The sequence below is a fragment of the Meleagris gallopavo genome, chromosome 15, assembly GCF_905368555.1.
Source record: "Meleagris gallopavo chromosome 15, MGAL_WU_HG_1.1, whole genome shotgun sequence".
NCBI lineage: Eukaryota > Metazoa > Chordata > Aves > Galliformes > Phasianidae > Meleagris > Meleagris gallopavo.
Window position 1 is genome coordinate 7,447,420 of NC_139418.1, and position 27,995 is coordinate 7,475,414.

The 27,995-nt window shown below is 39.9% G+C and overlaps 2 protein-coding genes across 2 annotated transcripts; one reads left to right on the plus strand and one right to left on the minus strand.

Moving 5' to 3' along the window:
* CCNJL (cyclin J like) lies at positions 1-23,935 on the plus strand. Its single transcript, XM_010718912.3, has 5 exons — positions 1-581; positions 7,666-7,876; positions 15,863-16,162; positions 16,990-17,149; positions 18,217-23,935. The coding sequence occupies exons 1-5, from the start codon at positions 504-506 to the stop codon at positions 18,662-18,664; spliced, it is 1,197 nt and encodes a 398-aa protein (XP_010717214.1). The 5' UTR covers positions 1-503; the 3' UTR covers positions 18,665-23,935.
* FABP6 (fatty acid binding protein 6) lies at positions 23,832-27,995 on the minus strand. The gene is made up of 4 exons (XM_003210281.5): positions 27,838-27,995; positions 26,820-26,995; positions 24,908-24,997; positions 23,832-23,954 (listed from the first exon to the last, which is right to left on the minus strand). The coding sequence occupies exons 1-4, from the start codon at positions 27,902-27,904 to the stop codon at positions 23,901-23,903; spliced, it is 387 nt and encodes a 128-aa protein (XP_003210329.1). The 5' UTR covers positions 27,905-27,995; the 3' UTR covers positions 23,832-23,900.

Sequence of the window (27,995 nt, forward strand, 5' to 3'; positions counted from 1 at the left end):
GTGAGGAAGCGCAGAACGAGGACAAAGCCCGCGCCTCCCGCTCACACTTGAGGACTCTCGCTGAGCGCCCGCCGCCGCCGGCACGAGGATCGGCTCTGCCCGCACGGAGCCGGGCAGCCACGTGCCGTCGGTGCCGCGCCTGCAGGGCGGGGGATCCGCTCCCCCCGCGGGGCCCCAGGAGCGCGCAGGTGCCGCCGCCGGCGGCGCGGAGGGGTCGGCGGCGTCCCGTCGGGGCGGGCAGCTGTTAATTACAGCCCATTAACCCCAGAGCCGCGTCCTCCCGCTGTCTTCTTTCCCCTCCTCTCCCCTCTCGGCCGCGGGGCTTCCGCCAGCCCGAGCCGTCCCTGCCGCCGGGCCGAACGCCGGCTGCGGAGGGGGGCGGCCGCAGCGGTCAGCCGGGGGGGGACTCGGTGCCAGCGGGAGGTGCGGGGGCCGGCGGAAGCGGCTTGTCCGCTGTTCTCCGTCCCGGTGGTGACCCGTCCGCCTCCCAGAGCTTTGTCTGGATGGGAAGAAAAAGGATGGAGGAGCAGTGGTGGAGAGGGGAGCTGGCGGCAGACATCCATCAGACCCTGAGGACGAAGGTTTGCTCCCGCTTTGTTCCTTTCCCTCAGTTTTGCTCTCCGTTGTGCCCCTCCCCAGGAGAAAGGCTGTGCTGCCGTGACCGCGCTGTGCCTTCAGCGGGGCTGCCGGGCGCTGCTCCGATCGAAACTTGGTCAAAGTCAGCCCCGAGCGAACGGCAGCCTGGAGAACCTGCGGCTCCTCGGTAGCTGTGACTCTGTAACTTAGCCGGGGTGGGGACTTGTTCTATTAGACGCTGGGAGGATGCGGGTGTTGTCCTGTGAAAGAAAAGTCGGCGTGTTGCAGGATTTGGAGAAACGACTTTGCTTCTCTGCGCACAGATAAGCGCTAAGATTTGGGACGTCGTGCTCGGGCGGGCTGTAGGGGAGCGGGCATGTGCACAAATGGGCATGCGGTGCTGTTTCTAGAAGTTCAGTGTCATTTACACGTTGATTGGAAAGCCAAATGTACGTCTTGCAATAAGCAAAGCAGTGAGGCACTGCTTTTAAGACTTAGTGTACTTTTACTGAAGGCAGGTAAAACTAAAGCTGCTGTTTCTTCAGGTAGATTTCCAGCTCGAAGTAAACCCTGAACACAGGTGGTTGGGCAGCACGAGAGCCAGTCCACAGCACGTAGTGACTGCCTGTATATAACACAGCTTGATGTTAGCAAAGGTACGGCTAATGAAGTTACCTTTGGACGTTCCTTACGGCCGTTGAGCAATAAATGGTGTCAGGTGATGCAGTGTTCCCAGGTCCAGGTTCTGAGTGGGCCAGCTCCCTTTTATGGGGCGGGAGGAATGGCTGGCATCCAGTGTTGGGGTGCGAAGGGGCCGGGGGTAACTTTCTGGTGTGTTTGTTTGTTAATTCAGTGTATCTGCTGCCTTTTAATCAACCATTTCATTCTTCAGACTTCTTTCCAGATGCATCTTACTACTCTAGGTTCCTAAAACCTCTCCTTTGTTTATGGATGTAGGCCGGCTGACATGATGTAAAGAACCCTCGAAGAGGGAGAAGGGTCTTTGGGCTGCACTTCCTCTGCTCTGAGGAAGGTTTAGGGCACTCTGTGTACTAATTCTGCCTACCTTACAAGGATGACTTCTTTCCTTCTCAAAGGAAGTACTAAGTGAGACTCCAAAGTGCCACTGTAGCGAGAAAAAATAATTGCAGGTGATAAGACTAATATTTGGTTCACTCTCTGTGTTCTTCTTCAAGTAATATCCTGCAAAAACTACTCTGAAGTGTATTGCTGAGTTGTTTTTTAGTGTTATTTTTCAATGTCAGAAGCACCAGGACTTCAAGGAGAATGTCACAAATCTCCTCAAAAGGACCACACAACAAAGTTTGGGAAGATGAGCATTGACAGCTTTGTGAGCATGGACTGAGGATGCCTGTGGCAAACGTGTAGAGAAAATAAGCTTCAGTAGCTGTGTCTCCACTTGAGCTGTTGTGTGTCAGTGCATTGTTAGTGCATTGCCTTATTCTTCGCATCCCAGTATCAATTAATGCAATAATAATAGCTTCAGCCTCAGTGACTTCCCTGCTTTAAGGTGCCTTCTGAAGAGTCTTAATGTGGACCATTCCGTGCCTTGGGTCAGAAGAAACAGGTCTTAGTTGGAGCATGCGAGTATGAGAGGAAAGTTACTTAATAATTGTCAAGGAGGTTGAAATATAGACTGCAGGCTGTCCTGCTTCTTTTAAGTACATATTTAAGTCTGTTTAAGGTGAGGAATGAAAGGTAATGCAGCTCTCCCTAGAACACTAGAAGCGATTGAGATGCAAATTGAAACAACCAAGTTTTTATGTTAACTGCAAGAAGTGTAATTCCCACCCCCTTGGATGGAAGTTGTTGTTAATCTCTTTGGAAGTTGGCTGCTTAGTGACAGATGTTGTGCACTGTTCTGATGGATGTGTTCTGCATGAGAGCAGATGCTGAATGTGTGGGCTGTACCTGGCTTCTCATTCTGACAGCTGAAAAATGCTGCTCCCTAAAGGCTCTGTCTCGATGTGGAAGAAATCAATAGCCCCTGAATTGTCCAACTAGTGAAATATCAGTGCTTTGATAACGTAGGGCCATTGCAGAAACAGATGATAATGGAAAGGTACCGATTGGTCCAGGCTGCTGCCCCACACTGAAAGTCTGAGCCTTCTGAATGGAAATGAAACTTCTGTAGCACCTTTACAAAGCTTTCTTCTTTAGTAGCTTGGAATACTCAGTAAGTGTGGAAAGCAGAGTAACAAGTCAGTGTGTAGTGGTTTGTTTTTGGTGTTTGAGAAAACCCTGTACTTCAGAAGGCAGTGTGAATGTCCCAGAAAATGGAGGGATGTCTGGCTGCTGTTCCTCTTCTGTTGCTGTACCATGTTGGGCTGTTTCCTCACAGGATATGTTCATTTCCTGCAATTAAGGAGAACAACTGGATCCGTCCACATTTCCCTTTTTATTCATCTCTTGCGTGGCTTCTCAGAGCAGGGCCAAATTTTGCAGGACCTTTTTTCTGTATTTAAAAGGTGAATATTGTAACTTGATCTCTTTAAAGGTGGTCAAAATGTCTGTAAGTAACTCCTGACTGACAGGTGAGGAGTGCTAATCTTCCTGCTGGAAGCAAACAGTCCTTTAAGTGGTAAATATGTCTGAGTGAGTTCCTCTAGGCGCATGACATCAGGTCGTGATGTAACAGGCACTGTTTTGTCTTCCAGCCTGTGAATCCTCTCATGTCCTTGTTATTAGAAAAACTTGTGATCCCTTCAACACTAAACGAGCATTGATGGAAGTGTGATATGCTCAGATCTGCCTGAAGGTGGGATTGGCACGGACCCGATGGGCTGTGCTGCAGAAGGGGGAAGGCAATAGGGCACTGTGCAAGTGCTGCTTCTGGTGTGGGGTTTGTTTTCTTTTTTTAATGAACGCTAGATAAGAACTTCAGAGAACCCAGATACCTGCATTTCAAAAAGGTTTGGACTCTCACTTCAATTAATCAAGAGGATAAAGCATTAACCTTTCATTCTGGTGAGCTTTTCCACTTTGAATCAGCTGTAAGAGAAGAAGGTGTTAGAAGGCATTGAGGTTTACTAATATCAGGCTTTTCCCAAAACTGGCAGTCCAGCAACAAAAGCATAATCTGTTCACTTCAAAAGCTAGATTATTTTTTTTAAACCAGTGACAATAGCATTACTGGCCTCTAGCTGTAACTTGCTTATGTTGTAGATGGCAGCATATGCGTGGAGCTGAAAGGAACAGGTGTTCTGGTAAAGTACATGGTTATTCATGACCTTTTTCTTTCTTTCCTTCCTTCCTTCAAGTTGGAATTTTGATTCTCACACTTCTTTCTCTGATCCTTCACAGATTAGTTGCTGAATTCTGAATGCTTTGAATTGTGTAAAAAGGACTTAATGAAATGTTTGATAATACATCACAGTGAAACACAGGAAGTGATAAATTTTTCAAGCACAACAGCAGTCTGGTTTCCCCTCAAATTTCAAAAATTTTAGACTACTGTAAGGATGCTGAAGGGCAGAATAAGATCAAAATGATTTTAAGCACAGTTGAAATATGGTTCTGCTCTGATGCTTTTTTTTTTTTTATGGCATCTTAGTAGTGTGACTGAATCTTAATTTAAGTGTCTACATACCACAGATCACATACAACTGAATCCTCTACTGACCTTAATCACTGTAAATTGGAACAGGTATAAAGGTTGGCCTGTGTTACAAGACAGCACGGCTCGTGCTTGCCCAGACAAAGTAAGTTTGGCTGTTTTGGAGGCATTTACCATGCATTTTTGCTGTGAGAGGAAATGCATCCTGCTGGCTATACCTGAAGAACACTGCACTGTCACTTATCTTTGCCTTTCTCTGAGCCTGCATGGCCGCAGGGCGTCAGGGGATGCTGCATGGTTCATCTATGGGAAAACAGAGCCAGGCTGACGACGTGGTATAAGAGCAGACTCAGTTAACATCCTTATGAATGTCAGAATCTGAGGAATGTTTGTCATAGAGGCTCATTTTTCCTTTGTCAAGGAGCCTGTGAGTTGATGAATTTCACTTTTGTTCTGAGAACTGATCATTATTAGTAGGAGTTATTACTGTAATGTCACATCACTTGCTAACTTATAAGTTCTCTGCCGTTTGTCAGTTTATTACTGGCTTTATATCTGGGGAGGTGGAGTTGTGCTGAAAGGAAATGGGATGCAACTTCTTGCTGTGTTGAACACCCAAGCAGTGTGGTGTAGTGCTGTGACCACACTGAGTGTGGCATGGAGCAACTGCTGTAGGGGAGCTGAAGGACATCATCGTGCTCCATTTCCTTCCTCTCCTCTTCAGTTGTGGTTGGCTGGTCCAGCTCAAGAAGCCTAAACTTCCTGAGGTTCACTTACTCTGCTTGTTGTTCAGCATCTCCTCTGGGGTGGCTCAGAAGGGTTTGCTCAGCCTGACTGTGAAGCCAGCTGACCCATGGGTGAAGTCTGGTTCTCTGAGTCAATGAGCAGTGCAGGAATCAGTCAGGTTACCTCCTGGGAACTGCCTGAGCCTGGCTGCGCTTCAGCTCTGACTGCTGAAGAATTGTCATCTTTAGCACCACTTGAACGTGTTTACACCGATTCCCTTCTTTTAGAAGGTCAGGTCTTGAAGCTGATGGGAGCCAGCTTATAATTGCCTTTGCCCTTAAAGCTGCTTCTCTTTCAGCCCATGCACAACCTCAATCTTGCAAGCCTTAGTTATCTAAAACGTGATAAGTGGCAATCATCCCAAATGCTGTGTTCTGCCTGCCTGGAGGCTTTTAGCTGAGAGAACTGACCAAAAACTCTGTTAAGGAGCTCAGTCGGCCAGCCCTGAGCTACATGAGAGCCCATGCTGCCATGTTCAGTGTTTCAGTGCATTGGCTGCCAGCAGCCACAGCCAGGTGGTGGAGGGAGATAGGAGCGAGCAGGTTAAGGTAAGCAGCAGCAGCAGCATCTGGAAGGACCAGCAGACAGCAGAGCTCCTAGCTGCTTCTCTATTGCTTTACTGGAGATGGAGGAAAATTTTAAGCATTGGAAATTATTCTATTCTTGCTTCCTGAAAGATTTTTTTTTTCTTTTGAGACTTTTAGCTGCTGATTGTGCACCAGTATCCCTAAAGTAACAAAGGCACTTTTAGTATTCAAAGAAGTAATTTTTTTCTTGGAGAACTGGTGCTAAATAACCCTTTGAGGGGAGGTTGATGGAAAGGAATGCATATCAATAGCCGTGTTTATAGGGCTTCGCATTTTGTGTAGGAATTACATACTTGCCAACTTCCATGCAGGAAGTTTCATATTAAATACGTATGCTGAGATTTGATATATCTAGAGAGCATAATTTTGCTGGGAGATCTAGCTGTTTCAACAGCCAGAGACATTTCAAAAGGTAAAACTTGATGTTCCTATTGGTCATCAGTAAGGAAAAAAAAAGAAAACGTTTCAGAGACTGAATTTCCACCTGATCTTATCATAGCTTGGACTTTGTATGGACATTTAACACAAATGCAGTTCTTTTAACTGTGAAATAATTTCTTCCAGAATGCTTAGGTTGTGAGTATACTATGAATTCTTGCTCTCAACCTGTGTCCTGTTGATGGATTGAATTCCTGGTATGTAAGGTGGTTGTGGGGTGGGCATTATGGGATGTTTTGGGGCATAAAACAACACGGGGGTTGTGTTCCATTGCCTCCCTTCTTTATAAGAAGGGGTATTTTTTATAATCCCCCGGTGAAGTCTGCCCCAGGTTTCAAAGGGCTTCTTGCTTGACTGCAGCATGTGTCTGTTCAGCTCAGGAAAAAAAAAAAAAAAAAGGCTGGTAAGCAATCATCTGTAACAGCGCCCAGCTTGCTGTCTTTGTGAGCTGCTTCTTGGTAATGAACCTCTCTGGTTTCCAGTCATGTGCACCCCTCTGAGCCTGACTGTGCAGCTATTTTCTCCTGACAAGTTGAACCTCCTGACAGAATGCTTCTTCCAGGGAGATGGGAGAGTGTGGGCAGGCACTGCTCCAGCTGTGCAGGGAGGTGCCCTCCTGCAAGCAGCACACCAGCGTGGATGCTTCCTCTGATCTCATCTGTTCAACTCTGTTTGTTTTGTAGAATTACTGCTCTATGCACTACTTTGTGTTCTGCTATAAGACACGTTTACCTTGCAGTGCTACGCAGTTTCTAATTCGTTTTCAAATGCATGCAATACAAAAATGATCTAAAAGTGGAATCTGAATTACTGATATGCACCATGTTGTGATATATATATTTAGTTATATAGTTATATATTTATATATATTTAGTTTGCTTGCTTCTATCTATGCTTACCCACGTGTATTCAGCCCATTTCAATTTAAGTCTGGCTGCTTAACACTGAGGTGGCATTAGCTTGTGGGTGCTCCCCAGGATCTTCACTCCCTCCCTCACAAATCTGTATGAAATGCTTTCGGGTAAAGGGATAGCATAGGTGGACCAAAAACTTCAATAATTCTGCCTTTAGAACTAAAATTTCTGTATCACATATGAAACACTTTGCAAGTTCAGTGGCTAGTTTTTATATTGCTGAAATGAAAAATGCTTAAATTTGCCGTAATTGCAAGTCTCTCATTGTTTTTCTTTTTAATGTCTACTTATTGCAGCTGTGCACAATGGCTTTTTTTTTTTTTTAATATTAGAAATTCTTCATGCTACAGACCTGTGGGGTCCTTGTTGGTTGGATGGTTTTTGGTATAGGATGTAGTAAGTTGGAAGAGGCACTATCAGAGAAATTTATCTTGCTGTTCTAGCTTATGAAACAGTACTTAATAGCCCAATTTAGGTGAAGAAAATAATCAAGTCCTTAAGGGACAGCTCTCATGGCCAAGAAGTTTGGTGTTCTGTAGAAAGTAATAACAAGCTGTTCCTGGGTGAAACTACGTGTTTAACCCTTGTAGGGAAAGTGCATTATGACAGAAGTGCTAGAAGTTAATTGACTGCCAAACATGCAGTAATTCAGCCCTGATTTCCCTCACAGCGCTGGTTTTGCTACATGCTTTCCATAGCAGGTGGGTGGCGTTAGGGATTCCTGATGGTTCAATGGGACGTTTCAGTGCTTCTTTCCTCCTTACCCCCCTCTCTCCCCTCCCTGTAGGAACGTAACCTGCCCCTGTACAAGGCCCATTCACCACAGATTGGGATGCGCCGTTACTTCATTGATCTCTTGACCGTCCTCAGCAACCGTTGCAATCTCTGCCCTACAGCCCGGCATCTCGCTATCTACTTACTGGACCTCTTCATGGATCGCTATGATATCACTGTCAAGCAACTGTATGTCACTTCATTTGCCTGTCTTCTCCTAGCAAGTAAGTTGGCTCCTATTTACTGTGGCTTTTCTTCCCTTCTCTGAGCAGATGGTTGTTCTCTTTGCGTATCGTAACACAGAAAACTGCACAGGATAACCACTCCCAATTGCTTTCTTTAAATGTTTAGAAGTAGTTTTGAGGGACATGGTTTAGTTGGAAATATTGGTGGTAGGTGGATGGTTAGCCTGGATGACCTTAGAGATCTTTTCCAGCTTCAGTGATTCTGTGATGTACTTAGGGTAAAGCCCAATGAAGCCCACAGAAGGAACTAAAGTAGTCTTAAATTCTGCTTGACTGTACAGCTTGTTCTGCACATTCATATGATGGTGTTAGTGTGCAGAGGAAGTTTAGGAATCTGAAGTTGGATTGGTGAAAAGGGACAATGAAGATAAGGGAGTAATGGAAAGGAGATGGTAAGACTGGAGGGGTTTACTTCTAAAGAAGAATTAGCAGTAGAGAGTAATACAGCCTCTCCTGGAGAGCTGTCCTTGGATCTGTGCCTCTGTTATGATCACTGGGCATAATCAGTTCCTTGCAAATCAGAGTTCTCTTGTACAAGGACCAAAGGAAAATTGTGTCTGGAGGCACTTAGTAGGTATGTTGGTGGTACTGGAGTGCATATTGCTTGTTCTGGGCTCCTAGTCATTAGTTTGTAACTGAAAATTTGGTGTTGGCATCCATTTGGCAAATGATCTTGAATGACTGTGGTTAGTACTTTCTTGAAATCTCGGCAGGCAGTGATGTGCAAGTGGAAGAAAGTGAGGCTGGTGCCTCAAGGAATTGCAGACTTGCAAACTGTTTCTAGGTTACTAGGAAATTATCCTGCCATATGGGAGCCAGGCAGAGCAGCGTGCTATTGTTGTAGGCAACAAAAGTTATGCAAACTGCAGCATCAGTGGCTGGAATCTTCTAGGCAGTCATACTGGTTAAGGTTTTAGAAAAAAAAAAAAAAAGAAAAGAAAAGAAAAAGAAAAAAGAAAAAGAGAGGGGAGAGAGCCAGAAAGGATTTGTTGAGGAAAGAATGTGATATTATGTGTTTGTTGCTCAGGATACAAGTTTGCTAACATTTTTCCTTATGGGGAATGCCCTGAAGAGCTTGATCTGCAGAGATAACTGTAACAACAAACTGTACTTTACCATAATATGCATATAGTGTATTTAAGCATTGGTGGTGTTGACTCTAGAAAAAGATAATGAATTATATGGATAGGTGCTTGCTTGTGTTGCAGAAAAGTCAGAGTTAAAATCAGAGGGAAGAAGAATTGAAATAGTTTCTGCAGTTTATTGCAGACTAAGTGATACTTAGTCTGGAAGAGCTGTTGAAGTTCTGCTTACTTGAACCTTTGATGAGCTCCTTCAGACTAGAAAATTGGCAGAAAACAATCCCAGCTGAGGTGTTTTCTTTCTGTTTCCTATACTTTTTTTTTTTTTAACACGCCATTTTTGTATGTGTAACCTTGTAACTGCAAGATACCTCACAGCAATGCTGATTTATTCTCCAGGTACATGGTTGAAAGTAGTCACAAAGAAAGGAGAACAGGATTTTGTTTAAACCTGATACTTTTGAGCATTCTCCTCTCCCATTAATCCCTGCCATAAAATTGGTGCTTCAGCAGTTCTTTTTAGTGACGTTTTTTGAATTTACAGGAAAAATTTATAGATATAACTTACATGTGCAGGTAGGATAGCAGTGGTACCCTCAAACTTCTTATGAGTTGTCAGATTTGGTATAATGGTAAGATCTTGGGTAGAGCCTTCCTGTATGAGACTGGGAGGGCTGCACAACCGGCTTATGTAGCGTCTAGGATTTAAAATGAAACACAGTTTAAGGCTGTCCTTAAGTAAGGGGCCAAAGTCAAATGCAACTTTAGATCATCTCTCAGAAACCGTGTAGAAAAATGAAGTTGACAAAACATCTTATGATGATATTGGAGGGAAAGAGGAAAATGTTTCATAATTATGATTTTTTTTTTAAGGGCAATTTGATTGAGGGATCAAGTCCAAGTCTAGTGAGCTAATGATTATGAGAATCTTTCTAAACCTGACGCTAGCTCAGTGCAGCATTCATATATCCTGCTATGGAGTCATCCTTTATAAGAAAGGAGAAGAGTCTATAATTGTAAAGCTAATTCTCCTACCAACGTGTAGAAACAAACGCTAAAAATTTAAGCAAAGCAGCTTTGCACAAAGTTAATACCTAAACACTTTGTGTAGATAAGGTTTTAAATCTGGAGACTCTCTAGAGTGTAGTAAGCTCTGTTGTTCATTGTTCAGGCCATACTAATGTTCAATAAGGACTTTCACCAGTTCAAGCTACGTGTACAAAGCAGAAAGTCAAATTGGGGAAAGCCATTTTATGCCAAATGGGAATTCCTGGATTTAGTTTATTTTCAAAATGATAAGAAGTAGAATAAATGATATACTATAGTCACCTGATATTTCTCATTATAGCAAAGAATATAACTAGTTGTTTTGTGGGTTTTTTTTTTTTTTGCCTTTCACTGCAAGTGCAATAATTAGGACTTCCTGCAAATAATTAGGAAGTTGCCCACTTGTTCAGCAAAGGATTGCAGCAGAAATACTCTTCAGTCTGTAGCAAGACACTTGTACTTATTAAAATATGTATTAATAACTTTTGAGAGCAAACAGTCATCTTCATAAAAGGAATGTTCAGTTCTTTGAAATACCGGTGTTTACCTCGCTCAAGATGAGTACTGAACGTTTATCAAATGATAATTCTGCATAATAAACACCGTTTGAGAAATTCTGCTTTTTTTTTCTGATTGTTTCCTTAGAGAAAAGCAGGAGGTTAATGGCAGTGTGCAGACCACAAACAAGATGAGGTGTAGTGAGAGGTGACATTTCCGATGTAAGTGTGGGGGTGGTGGGTTTTCTTTCTTTTGTTGGGGGACATTGAGGACAGTTGTGTAAGTTCAGAGAAATTGTTGTCAACTTTTATTTAGCTTTCAGGTTTGCTTCTCTGATCTGAAGAATCTCAAACTTAATTTTTTTTTCCCCCTACCAACTTTGTCATCCGTCTTCAAGCGTACAACAGCAGCGTTCTCATGTCACAGATTACAGCTGTCTTTTAGTTAGCTGATTTCTATTGCTGTGTTCTAGAAAAGCATTTTAACTGGCTCATCAGTTTCCCCATCTAGGAAACTGGATGGTGACAGTGCTTCCTACTACAGTAATAATTGCAAAAAGAGATGAGAGAGTGGGAAGATGATGCTCTTCCAAACAGATTGTGTTAGCAGCCAAATCATGTTCAGCCTGGACTTGCTGCAGTTGAGAGGAACGTGGCCGTGTGTCCCTGAAACCATCTAAGTGTTCTCTAGTTGGAATATGTATGTTTCTTCTGCAGGGTATGCACAGTGTGATAACTGCAGATGATCTCTGGAAATTCCTGCTGGGTATATTAGCCCCCCAGAACAGCTATGAAATCTTTGAACTTTACTGTCAAATCAACAGTTATTTCCTCTGTATCAATTCTGAAAATGAATGGTAATTGTTCACGGTAATCTAAAGGTGAACGGAAACCCATCTGGGGAGGAAAGGAAATGTTACTGGAAAAACTGATGTCACATTTTAATTAAAAACACACAAAAAAAGTTCTGTTACTTGTATACAGTAACTATATTGCATATTTCACATATGGCTCAGGTAAGCCCAAAGGTTGGACACTCATGATCTAATGAGCAGGAGCAAAGTAGATGAAGCCAGGCTGTTCTTGGTGGTGCCTAACAACAGAACAAGGGGCAATGAGCACAAACTGAAGCATGAGAAGTTCCATATGAGGAAAAATGTCTTTACTTTGAGGGTGACAGCAGTGGAACACGCTGCCCAAAGAGGCTGTGGAGTCTTCTCTGGAGGTATTCAAAACCCAGCTGGACACTTTCCTGTGTGACCACTGTGGAGAGCCTGCTTTAACAGGGTTTGGACCAGATGATCTGATCTCCAGAGATCCCTCCAAACTCTGTGATTCCGTGAAGTCAAAAAAAGCTTTGCCCTTTTTTGACACAGTACCTTTCTAACACTACCATGCTGATGATTTGCTCCCCAAACTATGGTCTGATTTTTTAAAATTTCCAAGGATGAGTGAGAAAGATGGAAGGAACTGCAACTTACAGAAGTCATAATGGCAGCTCCTTAGATTCCTAGCTGTGCAGGGCTTTTTCTCCTTCTGCTGGTATATTCCTTAAGCTTCTGTATCAGACTGACATCACCTTTTGGGGTGGAAAAAAAAAGAGGGGGTCATCTTCTCTTCTCGAATCCTGTTTTTTTTTTGTTTTTTTTTTTTAAAACAGTTCTAAATTCAAGTTTACTGAGGAGATTTATGAATATATGTAAACAGACTCCTGAATTTTTAGGGCTTTTTCACTGGTAGAACAGGAAATGTATGTCTACTTCTTATGGTGGATGTATTTTGTTTTTGATTTTTATTATGCTCTTTTATGGTGGAGTGGCTGCTCTATAATGCTTTTAGTACATTTCATATCCATGATATCTGAACTGGTTCAAAGATAACAAATCAAGATGGAAACGTTTTGTGGAATAGAATTGCTATCCTAAATGGATAGCAAGATATTTTAATGCAATTTTCAGGCACAGTACTTTTTTAAATTATTTTTAGATTGACAAGAATGTTCTGAATATTATGCTAACATCTCAGTTCATCTCTCTCTCAAAAAAAGAGGCAATGGGAGAGGCAAAAAAAAAAAAAAAAGAGGCTCCCTTGGAGACAATGGGAGGATCACTGAAGAAGAGTCTCTTGTGGGTTATGAGCATTCAAGAAGAAAAAGGAATAATAACTACAGTATACTTTAAAATAGCTGTACACCTAACCAAATGAGTTTGAATTTTTCAGCAAGGGTGTTATTTAAGCAGCACCGGGAAAAGTTGTTATTACTGGTGATTGATTCTTGCTGCTTTTTGAGCGAGGCATGTTAGGTAGCTATGTCATTTTGGTTTGGTAACTGCAAATTTAAAAAGATCTCCTTAAATTTGCTGCAAAGGAACGCTTTGTTACTAATAGGCAAAGTCCTGGGAGTATGAGATCTGCCTTTTGTTTTCTGTATTTTTTTTTTGTCTCTTTTGAGAACAATAAAAACTGAGATCACTTTTACTGTACAAAATGACAGTACTTTCTATCTACTTATGGAAAAACTGACTGCTTCTAGACACTACTGCTGTTTCAATAGCCTAGTAAATGCAGATTAGAAAAAGGTGTGGCTTTGCTCAGCTATTTGGTCTCTAAAAATGCATGCTCTCAGCTAATCCTATGGGAATTATTTATGTTAATCACTTGGCTATGGTGTACTACTAGCTTTTCAGTGACCCAAGCTAATGAGGCCTTCCAAGACAGGATGGAACAAAGAGAAATTATGAAGCAGCAAGGGCAAAGGTGGTGGTGCCTGAGGGTTTTTAACGTCTTCTTTTTTGTAGCATATGCATTTAGCTTCCATACCCAAAGGATAGTATTGATACCCAAAGGAGATTTTTTTCCCTCAATATTAGATCTTTGCTTTTTTTTTTTTTTTTTTCCCCTGTACTGCCTTTTTTCTTCATGCTTTACTGAATGCCTTTCACTAGTCTGCTTCCAGTTAGTTAGGAAAAACTGGTCTCTAAAATGACTAGAAGAGAGATGACATGACTGAATAGTGGTGGGTGGGTTGTTTTTTTTTTTGTTGTTGTTGTTGGTTTTTTTTTTTTTAATTTCAACTTCATTCAATGTGTAGCTTGAGAAGAAGAGTCACTTTTCTGTCCTCTGTTCTGCTAGTAACATGGATGTAAAACCCAAGTTACCTTGGTATGAAGGCTTCTTGAAATCTGTTGTGAAACACAAAAGCATAAACTAACATATTTCTGTAATCTAATACTGAAATTCACTCACTGCATACTTCAGGTTTTACTCATTTCTTGTAGCATTGCAGAGTCTGGATACTACCTCCAGTTCTATAGCAATCTCTTAAATTGATCATTAGTGTATTTATGAAAAGACAGAAATGGCTTCTCCTGCTGTGGATCAGGATTTATCTGGAGGTTGAGAGAAGACAAACTAATCCCATTAGCAGGAAAATGTTTGTAATATTCTTGTTTAACTCGCTGAGAATAAGCAGGAAAAGAGAGATAAGCCACCACTTAGTATATTTTCAAATACTATTAGTCCTGGCTTATTGTGAATCCTTAAATCCTTATCTCTGGCTAGCAAAGTATTGAGGTCATTAAGATTTTGTGAGAGAATGGTGAGAAATGTGGGTCCAGGTAGATACTGGGCCTTGTGAAGGGCATGGGTTTCATCCCTGGATGAAGCAGTAGCACACAGGATAGCTGCTCAGGCTGAAATGATAGTATCTCTACTTTGCTGGCAATGGCTGGCCTTGTTGACACATAAAATCACTAATTCTGCGGAATTTTGTAGTTTTGTGCCACTTTAGCTGAAGTGGCATTTAGCAGGAGGGTGTCAATTGTGTCATAAAGATAACGTAAAGGAAAGGCAGGGTCAATCTAATGTCTTGCTTCTGGCCGTCTCAGGATAAACCTGATGCCCATACTTTGAGCTTTGATTGTTTAAAGTATGCCAAGCATCCAGTTTGCAATTGGTAAACCAGTACCAGCAGTCTCACTCACTGCTTTACTAGCAACACCTGAAAGTCAACTGTGGTTAAGGTTCCTGCTGATCAAGAATGATGGTGTGAAGCATTCAGGAGCATCAATCAAGGTTAGACCACGTTTTAACCTCTAGCAATTGAAACATGCTGACTTCTGTCCTGGTATCCCAGTCATGTTTGTTAGTTTAATATGTTTGTTTTGTATTTAAATTTATGTTAACTTTTTTATTTCTTTAAAGGTATTTCTTCATTGTCTAACACATCTAGTGGAAAAACCTTTTAAGCAAAGATCTGTATCGTATTTAGTCTTGTTGACTCTCCAAGGGGATAATATACTCCAAAAAATTTGTGGTGGAATGCACAGTTCATATCATAACTTGGGAACTTCTATACCTGACCTGTCTGTGATTGCAAGTCACATATATAAGTCAGTAGTGGTCAACTTCAGCTATGAGTACAGTATATTTTCAGATCTCTACAGCTGTTTTTTTTATCATTTGCATTTAAAATTGAGGATTGTTCATTTATTTAAACTCAACTTTAATGAAAAGGCTTAACAGAGTATATTGTGATTAATGTTCATTCAAAAAAATTCAAAAAAATACAAGAAGGCTTGTAATCTAGTAGACAACTTCCTCTTTAAATACAGACTTGTTAGTTTTTATTATTTTACTTTTGAAACCTTGTGTATAAACCCTACATTCAGTACAAAACTGTCTTGAAAAGACATCAGTTTCTCCCTGTTCTACTTCCTTATAGAAATGCATAAGCCTCCTTGAGTGCAATGCCAGGCATTCTGCTATGAATAAAAATGCTAATGAATTGTAGCATCTGTTTCTGTTAAGTTCTTAGCAAACATTCAGTGACAATGTTAATGTAAAGTGGGTACAACAGACCTAATCTAAGATGAATGCGAAGAAGTGGTGCCTCTTTCTGGAGAACAACAAAAAAAAATGCTTAACGAGCAAAATATAGATGAACATTTAAACTTTCAGTAAATGATTTGGCTTTCCCAGTTTCAAAAATATACTTTTTTTCTGTGAATCAATGTTTTTAACACCAGAAGCATCACGAATATTAAACTTCTATTTGTTGTACTCTTCCAGCTCTCCAGTCCAGGTCTTCTAAAGAATTAATCTTTATTTTGGTTTTGGCATCAAAACTACGTTAGATATAATAATATATGATATGGGAATATGTTTACCAGTCTTTTTTTTTTTTTTTTTTTTTTTTTTTTCCCCCTACTTGTGTCCCTGTACTCTCTTATCCCTCTTTCATCCATTGTAGAAAGTGCCTGTAGACTTTCTGGTTCTTTGGCTTTTTGACATTCCATCATTATGATGTACCTTAGCTGAAAACCCATCTTTTTTGGCAGGTAAATTTGAAGAGAAAGAAGATAAAGTTCCGAAGTTGGAGCACTTAAATAACCTGGCATACATGTGCAATGTGAATGTGGTACTGAGCAAGAAAGACTTGCTTCAAATGGAAATGCTGCTTCTGGAAAACTTCAACTGGAACCTGTGTATACCAACAGCAGCACACTACATTGACTACTACCTCTATGCATCTCTTGGTGAGAATGACCTTCACAACGGCTGGCCAATCACTTCACTAACCAAAGTCAAAGCTTTTATGGAAAAATATGCATATTATTTCCTTGATTTTTCAGTGCAAGGTAAGAGACTTAGTTTATGCTAGAATGATCTTCCATTTGGCAAAGGGCAAAAATCTGAAAGAGAAAAGAGTTTTAAAAGTTGTCATTATATGGACTGCACAAAATTATCTATGTAGACCAGTGTGCCACTTGGCAGTTACTTCAGATGGCAATTGTCTGTTCTTTCCTTGCAGATTAGTCTCATCTCTTTTCAGAAATGGGAAATCCATTTTTTCATCTTAGAACTCTTAATTGGCAAGTCCATTGGAAATGGTTATCTCACACAGAGTATGAACTACTGTCAGTTGTAGAAATCACTGCATGCAGTTTAATGTATGACTTTTTTCAGTCATGTTTTTGAGGATTCTGTGCTGACGTGATGATGCGACACACTTAGACCGAGCTTATATTGATTTGGTTTGCAGCACCACTTCCAATTTTTTGGAAAGCACCATTTGCCTGTGAGGGAGGCAGTAATCCGCAACATCCTTAAAATTTCAACACTAATGTGAATGTATGTGACTTTCAGTAATAGACATCAGTTCACTCGACACAAGTCTAAAAACTTTGGCATAGTTAGTCTATTTCATATATTTCATAGCTTTTTTTGTTTTGATTTTTTTTTTTTTTTTTTTTTTAATCAAAAGCCTTCAGGCACCAAAGCACAAAGTTTTTCAGTAAAGCTTCATTCAGTTTTGACAGAATTCTCATTGGCATGAGTTGCTACTTTGAGATGTGTGGAATAAAGCTGAGTATTTAACTTGGTCTTATGTTGCCATGTACTACTTATTAGGCTCACTGCAGTGACTAGTAAGAGTATAACCCATGCTATTTTTATTCCTTCGTAGATCACTGTTTCCTTCATTTTCGTCCATCTCTGATTGCTGCAGCTTCTGTGTGTGCCTCACGCATCTGTATGCAGGTTTCTCCTGCCTGGACAACACAGCTTGAATTGCTCACTTGTTACTCCTGGGAGCACCTTGCCCAATGCATTGAAATGATGCTCATGTAAGATCAAAATGCAAGTAACCTCTTGGCATTCTTAGCAAGTTGTTAATGCTCATTTAAAACAAAACGAACAAAAAATATGCAGGAAAAAGGAACTGTTATAGCTTAATTATAGCTATTGCTTTTAGCTATTATTAAGATTACACTGGTAATCTCTATCTTTAGTATGGGGAGAGGAATAAAATGGAAAAATTGAATCATTTCACTAAATACTGTTTTTTAACAGTATGTGCATTGTAGGATGGCACACAATTTATTGTTCTTTTCATCTTGTATTGGTTGTCTGTGTCATTGGATGGAAGCTTTTATAGCTGGTTGCTGAAAGTTTTTTTCCTTTCTTTTTTATTCTCCTCGTACCCATAAAGATCTTGCTGCAGGGGGACACTGGTGTATCTCCAACGCTGGGAATACAGTAGGGAGATGTTTCAGGACTATTCTTTGCTTCTGCAGTAAAGGACATGACTGCTTGTGTCAGTACTGGTCTGATTCATGTGAGCGCATACAAGTCTCAACAGAAAACATGAGATTCATAGAATGATGGTGGACCATGGAGGCAACTTTTGAATTTTTCCTTGAAGCAGGACAAATTGAAATTAAATCCAGACTGCTTGGAGCACTGTCTAGTCAGTTATTGCTATCTAAGGACAGAGATTTCCCAGTTTCACTGAACAACTTCTTTCACTGGCTGATCACCCTAATGATTATCAAATGTGTGAATATGTTTCTTCTTGGTATCTTACAGGATTTTTCCTGGTTTCTCTTAGCTGTGCACTTAAATACTTTGCGAGTATCCACACAGACCATTTTAAGAAAATCATGCTGTGGACTATAAGGTCTCATAACTTTCCATAGCAAGTCCAATTGTAAATGGACTTGGGATGCAAAAGTTATTCATAAACCTTCTTAGGATATGAGGATCTCACCAGAATAATTAGAAATGAACTGTGAACGTGTGAACTATCATATATATCTATGGACAAAAATCCTGATGGGTGGTGCATATATTTTGGAATATATGCAAACTCTGCAAATTTTCCCTGTTGATAAATCTAACTTATTTGTTTCAGATATTATGAGAATGACATCAAAGAAGCCAGTAATATAAAAAAGGAAGTAACAATCCAACATCAGCAACAGGAAGTAATGGAAAACCTGAGACAGGAAGCCACTACTCAAGTTCTATTTCAGCAATCCAGTTATCATCCTTTAGCCCAACATTCAGCTAGTCTTTCCCAGTTCCAGTCACCAGTACAGGATTTGTGCTCTGCTTATCGTGACTCCTTACAGGCACACAGACCCAGCACTCTGCTTGCTGGGAGTGCTGACAGCTCGCTGCACTCCTATGCTGCTCTTCAGGCCAGCCTGCAGCCGTCTGCCCAGACTCTGCACGTCCAAATGCCTATTGCTGTGCAAGTGGCCTTAGGAACAGAGCCCAGTCACTGCATTTCCATGGCTTATGGTAGTAGTTACTTCAGCGGTTGCCATTCGTATCCAGCTGGGTGTTTTGATGGATAAATATCTGTGTGAGAATAAGGTGACATGAGTGAAAAACTGAAGCAAAGACCCTGTGAGTGATACAGAATGTGTATCTGAATGAGAACCATGAAGGAACAGAATCCTTACATCTTACTCATCCACAGGACATGGATCTGGATCCATTGATCACTGGAAGCTGGGTGCCTTTGGATTGTACCTTTCTGTCTTAATAAGAGAAATAGAAATGCAGTAACATACCTCACGTAAAGTAACTTTGAAAGACACGTGCATAGCAACCCTGTGGAGATGACTACTTTCTAGTCCTCAATTAGTGACTCACCGATCTGAGTTGGCTGAAAGCTTGTGTGTTATTTCAGGCTAGAGTGTTCCTTGAATTTCTGGTGAAGTAGCAATGTTCTTAGAGGATGTTATTGAAAATAGAGTGCTCTGTCTCTCCCAGGGACGTGTCTTTTGAACCGTGGTGGCTTATATTACTGGAATCTTCTACACAAAGTATCCTAAAATGGCGTTCGCTTAAATGTGGATGCTCTTTGTTTCTGCAGAAATAGATGCATAGAACACTTCAATTTTCTTTGACCTGGAGTGACAGTGCAGGAGTAAGACTGCATAATAAAAGGAACAAAGGCTGGAAGACTATCAAATAATCTTTGACTTAAAATTATCTTGGAAACAAGATGTGATGCTACTGAACTGAACACAGAACACCGCTCTGCCTTTGCTTATTTGAAAAAAAACAAAGAACAGAAACATTAAAAAGCAAAAATGATCTTAGAACTTAAACATGCTGCTTTTTGAGACTGGAGATTATACTTAGTAAAACTGTTTACAAGCTTTATCAGGGATTTAATGTTACTTGAAGAAATTTTCTTTGAAAAACTCTCAAAAACTTCAGTCCCTTCAGTTATTTCATAGTTTGGGCTCAAACGGTTTGTGGCAGTAGTTCAATTTTAGGACAGAGGAACTGCTGGTAATGTGGGCAGAGATAGGGAACTGGTTAACTTTATTGGGAAATTGGTTTAGTTGCAGCACTAGGCAATCCTGACTTAGTTTTCTTGAATATCACCTTGATTCTCTTGGAAAATATAGCTGGTGAATTGCAGATCATATTACTTTATAATGAGATGCACCTACTGTCAGATACCCAAATGTTTCCTTTTCGATTGAGATCAGAGAAGATTGTATAGGCTTCTCTTTGTTTGTTTAACTGCAACGTAGATATTCACAAGAAACAGACTTCTGAAATGTGAAACTTTTAGTTTTGATACGCAACCACAGTTGTGTGTTTGTTTGAAGGCAATACTGTTGGACCATCCTTTTTCCTTAAGGGTCTCAGGACTGCAGTACAGGTAATGTGCAATATGCTTTTTCTGACTTGGGCAGCTTTTCCAAGTCATGTGTCAATGTTGTTTTAAATTATATTTTCAGAGAATTGTTTTTAAGGGTGTTTTAAGGTGGAGGGGGAAAATTAGTCTGCATGCTGATGTGTGCTTGCATAACCATCTTCTGAGAATGCAATGGTTGATGTTAAGCTAATGATTTCCTGCATTCAGCAGGCTAGGGGCATTTTTTTTCATTTAAAAAAGGCAAACTGTAAATGAAGAGGCAGTACTCTTCAAAAATTGATCTAGAAGCGTAGAGAGCTTAGTTCATCTTTAATTCTGTTTGTTTTGTATTTATATTAAACTTTATTTTTAGAAGACTTTAGTGTATTTTATAATTAGTCATTCAACAGAACTACTGAACAACGCAATTGTGGCAGTACTGTTATATGGTTTTTCTTTGTTTTTATCACCTTTCTTGTTCAGGTCATGCACACTGTTACACTTTGGGCTGCCATTGTGCTTAATGTGAAAATACTTGCAATATTTCCAGTGAAAACTTCCAATAAATAAATGTACAGATGAAGTACTCTGTTAATTTTTTTACTGTTTTCTCCTAAGCTTTCAGGAGCTAGCAAGGAATATACGTCTGTACCTTAAAAAACACTTGATCTGAGTACTCATAACATCTTACAGAGCAGTGGTAGGACAAATGTGATGGAATGGCCTTGTCAAATAATAAGTTGTGAAGGATTAGGCAGGCAGATGAGGAAGTTGGTCCCTGTGCAGAAAGTGAGGCTTTACTCCAAGTTTCAAGTGTTGGCATATATAAGGGAACACAAAGCAGGCCATGGGGATTGCTGAAGAAACAGGAAAAAAATGTGCAGGGACATGAAGTAGGACATAAGAAGTGATTATTCCAGTTCTTATGGCCCAGTGCCATGAAACACTGAGTAGGAGAACGCAGATGTACGTTTGTCTTTTCTTCTGGTAACTGTATTTTAAACAAGAATTGTCCATTGGCTTCTCTAGCATTGTGCCTTTGTAGCATTGGTGAAGTTGAGGCAGATTTTGTTCAGCAGCAGTCTCAGAAAAATACAAAAAAGATATCTGAGAACTTAGAGTTGGCCTGATAGTGCTTTAGCTGTCTGACCTCTCCAGACTGCTTTATATGTAGGTGAGAGTTCCATTCACTCACGTTCTAGATACATAGATTTTTAAGTGACTCTTTTCCCAAGAGAAAACTTGGGAAGAGAGAACATAGAAGAGTTCAGACAACCAAAAAAATGCTTCTCTATTGAGGTTCTTGCCACAATTACTTTTGAAGGGAGCTGCAGAGATGCACACAAAGTTTCTTTTGAAAGGAATGAATACAAAACTTCTCACCCTGTGTCTGTGTTGTTAGATGCTGTCATTTCTTGCATAAACATAGATCAGAATTTTTGCAGTCTGATCAACATGCCATTGCCTGGAAAGCTTTGTGAATAAACTTCACTGCAAAAGCAAACAGAGAAACGTGGCTGTGAATAGAAAGCACTATGCTGCAATTGCCAAAACGAACACTAGCAGTCTGTGTCTGACTCTATGGCTTGTTCTATGGAGTAGCTATCATGGGCACATCTTTTAAGATCTGTAAGATGTCCCGTTGTTATTTGAAGAGAAATGAGGAATGAGCCTGAAGAAATATCTATCACTTCCTGAGATGATGTTCTGCAACTGGATCTGAATTATGCTTCAGCTTCCTCATGCAAGATAGTGACGCTGTTACTGTCCTAAAGGAACACAGAAGTTGCATCAAGCTAAACTTGCAACTACATAGTGGTAGTCTTGTGTTCTTAAACTTGAAGTTTTGCAAACACCCTTGGCTTGCTCTCCTGATTGCTGCATATGCCTGATTTCCTTGAGCACAGACATCCAGTTAACAAAAAAAAAAAAAAAAAAAAAAAAAAAAAACACTTCTCGTATTCAGAGAAAAATAGCACTGTGCCTCTTGTACTTCATTTCTTAGTAATAGTCTTCATATACTGCATATGCTTGGAACCATTAACTGCAGAAATATTTCTGATTTATGGTTCTCATTATATTATTCAAAATTTTTCATGACTGCCAATTCATTATTACTTATCAGCTAAAATGTAATGTTAATTTGGTATAGAGATGACATTTCATTTTTTTTTCTTATGATTGAAAATCCTTGGATTCATTAAGTTATCAAAATAACTGTTTTATCCCCTCCATCCTAACTCCAACCTTCATAGGAACCCATTTACTCTGATAAAAATGATGCTGATTTACTGGTGAATATAAGAATCTGGCATTGAACTCCAGCTTTCCATTATCTCTGTTGTAGGCAGTTCTGCTTAACAAAACTGTTTGTCCACTTGTTCAAGTCTGAAGTATTGCAATTTTAATGCTCATATTTCTATGAAAGTTTCTCATAATGATATTTCCAGTCATTTTGCATGACTGTGAGAGGGGTTGCTTGCCTTTCCTGCACAAATGTTACGAAGCTCAAAATGAGAGCTTTATTATCCAATTCCGATGGCTCTATTTCCCTTTAAAAGCAAAATTAGCATCAATGGAAGATAAGAGTTGAAATCACTTATTCACTGTCTATCAAGGGACTATCCAGCAGGGTCGACAGCACTCAGGGCAAGTGGCAAAATGCCTGTGTGCTCCAGAGGACCTGCCTTTATGGGCCAACTCCACAGCTCTGTTTTTTGCTTTTATTTGTTTGATTTATGCTTAGTATTGTTCTCTACCCCATCCATATTGCAGGGAGGTGGATGGGTGTGAAATCTAAATGGAGTGTTCATGTTGAGGGAAGAAGAAATGAGTGATACCTCTTCCATTTGACTGAAGAGGCTGAATTGGAAAGAAATGATTCGTTAATGTAGTAGATCTGTTTGCTGCATGTACCAAAAGACTCCTTTAAGATTGATAGGTTTTGGAGTTGACAGATGTTTTTCTAATTAGGGGTTCAGTATAATGTGTTGCCTTCAATGCAAAACAGGTAATTAATTGAGCAACACCTGGTCATAAGCTGTGTGTAGCCTATTTTGAGTAAACTAATGCAGATTGGAAACATTAGTAGTCTCAATTAAGATGAAAAATATAAAAGCAGTTCAGAACATTTTTTACTGCAAGATACCTGAAATGATTGGGATTTTCAGTCATGAACAAGAGAGAAATTAGAAAATGAACTTTTGTGTACACAAGCCACATGCCCTGTCTTGTTATTAATTAACAAAGGGTGAGAGCAAGCAGCTAGATGGATCCAGAAGGAATGTCAGCTGGAAAAAATGACTTTAGAGTGGAAGTCTGAAAAGAGAAATCTTCGTGGACCAGATGCTGGCCAGAAATTACTTGGAACAGTGCATTCAAAAGCTGTTTTATCAAATTCCTTCTGTGTTTAAGAGAACAGATTTTCATGTGTTCTTTGTAAGCTGGATTGTGGTGAAGAAGTAAGACTCCAAATTTTCCTGCAAGTATCCCTGAAGAATTTGGATCAACGAGAGATATTGATGAGAACAAAGTAACCATGAGAGCAGTGTGAAAGTGGATCTAATTTTTAAAGCTTCTCAATTTCTGCTTTCGAATCAGTGATAAAGCAATAGACGTTCCTCAGAGCTTACACTTTGATGTCTAGACAGAAGCTGGATGGAGCTTCCATTAAGTATGTGGTGGACAACATTTGAATGTGCCAAGTATTTATTATTGTATCCTGAAATAGTGATGTTGCTTCGGTATAAATAAATGCCAGATTGTGTTTCTTTAGGAAGTCAATAAGCATCAGTGGTGTGAGTAACCTTACACTGGAAAACAGTTCTTCACATTTGTAAAGCAAAGAGAAAGGGAAAGCAAACTAGATCAGAATTATTTTTATTTGTATTGCTGCTTATTTTTGAGTGTACCAGAAGACTTTTTTTTTTTTTTTAAGCAATCTTTTTGCTGGTTCTCTTGTAGACTACTCCAGAAGAAGTGGAGATCTGGAATAAAGAACAGACCAAAACTTGTGTGAACAGGGTTCTTAAAGCTTCAGTGTCACAAATGGAAATACCTATTAGCTTACACACAGAACCTGCCATTTACTGAAGCAGATTTACCCTTTAGTAACATACACAAACAATAAGCTAAATAGTTTAGTCTGCTCTGAATTGCTGCAATGGAAGACTGGGCTATCACCAACTCCAAGTTGGTGTCAGGTTTTTAGACAAATGATTGTTCTCTGAAAGCAATAAATAAGTGACAACATCACTTTCAGGGATGGTGAGTACCTTTTCCTGACTGACAGAGTAATTTACTTGTAAATTACTATTACTCAAAGTTAAAATATTCAGACATATGTAGCTGACATAAACACAAGCCACAAATCAGGAAGACTTTTGAGAATCAAATCAAGATCTACCACTGCCACGTGCCTTCACTGATAAAATAGGACACTATTCCTAATATAAGGTCTTCCAACATTTTCGTTCTAGGAGTAAGACTGAAAAATGGACTAGGGTCCTAAAGAAATGCTATGAGGAGTTATAACATATTGACATTTTAAAAAATAAAGTTAATGACATTTTGTACAAACAAACACAGTTCAAGTAGCAGGTGAAAAATTTTACATATTATTTCCTATTCTTTAAGCATATGCACTGTAAACATAGTCAATAAAAAACATAGCAGCTCAGGAATGCCTCAAGCTGAACACTCCAGTCTCTTACAGTTATGAAATTGTGTGTCTGTGTATATGATACAAGACACAAAATATATAACTAAAAGTTTATTCTGTGAATTTTGGATTAGAATTTTAAGAGATTATCTAGAAAGAAGGAGAAAGTTAATAAACAGCTTTGCTTTGCTTATTTGAATGTATTTTTCTGAACTCAAAACTTAATAATTATAAGACTTGCAGTCCTAAACAAAATAATCTGGATACTTGAGAACTCACCTCTACAAGCTTTCCTCCAGAAATCTCTGCAGTATGACGATAGTTGGGAAAATCAGCTACTATTTTCCCACCTTCCATTTTAACAGTTGCCTGTAATAGACAGAGATGTAAAGGTCTCCGAGCTTACTGGCATTTCTATTATCAGTTATACTATATACTTCATGTTTGAAGCTTTTCCTTTAAAAGAAGAAAAACTCGTCTGTTACATACACAGATTCATCAGTAAGACTAAAATCTTTGCGCTTTAGTTCCTAAACGTAAATATTCACAATTTAAATAGAAAAATGTTCAACTAACAATACCTCTAAGTTTCGTACTTACAAATAACTCACGGACACTATTCATCCATAGCTTTAAAAATGATCTTACTACAGACTGTATTCTCAGTCATCAACACTTTGTGTGGTTCTTTTGTTTTGACAGCTGTATGGTAACTATTAAGTCACAGACTGAACCACTGATTGAGTACCTGGGGAAAGAACCCGGTCAGCCCTGGGAGCACAGGTGAAAGCAATTCAACTGTGTGACCAGAAGGGCTGCAGCCTGGCTGCACCTCTCTTAGACCTCATTTAAGGGCTGACTGCCACTGGGGAAGGATGTTCGGTTGGAGATCCCTCCCCTGTGGAGTCTTTCCTGCAAGCTGAGATCTTCAGAGACAGGTGAGCACTTTTTCTTTGTAATGCCATTCCATTTGCTCTAGTCCCTTTGCTTCTAGACTCCTGTATCATCCTTCCACCGTGTTGACCTTTCTGATTGTAACAACAGCAAAATAAAAAGTATAATTGTAGGAGTTATTTTTAAAATACCATTGTCAGATAGTAAACAGCTGGCTGCAAACAGCAGAAGAGTGACCATGAGCTAGGGATATCAATCTTCACTCTAGATCCTAAGCTTCATAACTTCAACTGCACTAGAGTTCACCTAGATCATTAAGTATAGATGAACTGACTGTACAGTTTGCAGTCACACCTTTTTACTATGATCTGTGCTAGCTGCTTTGTGTTCTATGAATTCCTGAGAAGAGGAAATGGAGAGAGAGGTTCCAGTCTCTTCTCCCGGGTAACCAATTATAGAACAACAAGGAACAGTACGTGGCTGCATCAGCCAGAGGTTCAGACAAAATGTCAGGAAAAATTTCTTCAGTGTGAGCAGTCAAACACTGACACAGGTTTCCCAGAGAGGTGGTTGATGTCTCATGGCTCTCTATTCAGGAGGCATTTGGACAGTGCCCTCAACAACATGTGTTAACTTTTGGTTAGCTCTGGTCAGGCCATTGGAGTAGATAATCTTTGAAAGTCTCTTCTAAGTGGACTATCATTTTCACAGCTATTTCTGCATGGAAGAATTATGCCAGGACACTAATGTAAGATTGCAAGTTCCACAGCAGTTCAGCTGACTGCCAAAACCAGCTCTGTAAAACTAGCAAGTGCTCTGTACTTCCAGTATCAAGGATGATACACAGAGATTTATCTACTTTCACTTTACATCTTCCTTACATAGTTTAAGGCAGCTTCAAAAACTGAACACTACAGTCAGGCTAAGGACTACAGCACTGCTCTCAGGGTGTGCTCCTGTTGTATGGCGCTGGACAACAAGGACAGCTGGCAGCCAGCTCATTACAGTTCTAATGGACACTGAGATTGCTTGAGCCATGACAAGAGTAGGTGCTCTTCACTTTTTCATCATTCTTTACTAGTTAATATTTTTGAAGCTCTAGCCCTCATCAAAATGTCCTATATCTAGATATTTTGCTAGGACAACAAGAAACAGGGGAAAAATATATATGATGTCCAAGCTATGATAGATGAAATAACAGGTTAAGGGAGATGTACCCGAGACATATTTGATTTTCACTCTATATTAAACAACAACAACCAAGACTGCACAGAACTCAAGGGCTAAATTAATATACCTTGAACTTTCTACCACCCATTGTCTCCATGTCTGCTTCCTTGTCTATAGTGAACGAATTAGTTGTGGTGCGTCCTCCTGGGAAGTGCTGAGTCCAGGTGAAATCGTTTCCATTCTGCACCACCTCAGTGACTATTTTGCAATTCCTTCCCAGTTCGATCTTGTCAGCGGGGAGACCTTAATAAATAGAAAAGTACAGTTTATCAAATCAAATGTCTTATCGGCTGTGTTTGAAGTAAAGCATGCTACTGGGATGTTTGTTCTCAGACATTGATGTCTGAGTATCTGATTTGTGTTTTTGTTTCTTTATTTAAATTAGTGATATAAAGAAAAATACAAGGCAATCAATGCATTTGCTAAAATTATAGGTTTTGGTCTTGATTTCTTTTCCCTTAGGAATGATATATAATAAATGTGCAGATAGAAGGAATATATAAATGCATCTCTCTACTTAAGCTACACATTCAGATACATGGAATTTCATGCAAATGAATTTCTGCCTCTGCCATACAGCAGTGCATACCAACTTACTATTTGCATTTGCTTTTTAAACAAAGGAATACAAGCACTGAACTTATGCACACAGATCATAGTGTTCCTAAGAGATTTTCCAGGAGTGATCTCAAACACAGGCTTACACGATTTTTCTGAAATGCTTCACAGAAACCTGTTCCAGTATAAGACTGACAAGTGGTTTTCATACTTAAAATATACACTTCCACTAATGAATACCAAGGACAGAAAAAAAAAAAATTTAATTGTCATTACACTGCAAATATCTTTGCTCTTCATTCCACTGCCACTGAAAAGGAATAACTACTTCTGTACAACAGGACTATTTTCTGCAGATAACAGTGCTTCTTGTTCTTAATGAGAACTGATTCTCCTTGCTGAAGTGTGGAGCACTCCAACCAGTTCTATCTCCTGTTGATCTCAACACATTTCAGTAAATTGCTTTATTTAAACAAGTATTTCTAGCTAATTTAAAATCTTTAAGGCTCACCCCAAGACATACTTACCAATCTTCTTCACAAAGTCATCGTAGTTCTCATCACTTTCGAATTCATATTTGCCTGCGAATGCCATGTTGCCCTGGGGATGTGGCTGGTAGAGCAGAATAGCTGCTGGAACAAAGAAGAATGGGTAAGTGCAGATGGCCTGAGGACCTGTTTTTATA

What these genes read in the sequence shown, in the direction of transcription:
- FABP6 (XM_003210281.5), bottom strand. Translation starts at nt 27,904, where the DNA reads ATGGCATTCGCAGGCAAATATGAATTCGAAAGTGATGAGAACTACGAT. An exon ending in TGGGTGGTAGAAAGTTCAAG is followed by an intron (nt 24,998 to 26,819) that starts GTATATTAATTT and finishes TGTCTATTACAG; the next exon opens with GCAACTGTTAAAATGGAAGG. An exon ending in CTGGAGGAAAGCTTGTAGAG is followed by an intron (nt 23,955 to 24,907) that starts GTGAGTTCTCAA and finishes TCTTTATTCCAG; the next exon opens with ATCTCCACTTCTTCTGGAGT.
- CCNJL (XM_010718912.3), top strand. Translation starts at nt 504, where the DNA reads ATGGGAAGAAAAAGGATGGAGGAGCAGTGGTGGAGAGGGGAGCTGGCG. An exon ending in ATCAGACCCTGAGGACGAAG is followed by an intron (nt 582 to 7,665) that starts GTTTGCTCCCGC and finishes CCCTCCCTGTAG; the next exon opens with GAACGTAACCTGCCCCTGTA. An exon ending in TGCATTGAAATGATGCTCAT is followed by an intron (nt 17,150 to 18,216) that starts GTAAGATCAAAA and finishes TATTTGTTTCAG; the next exon opens with ATATTATGAGAATGACATCA.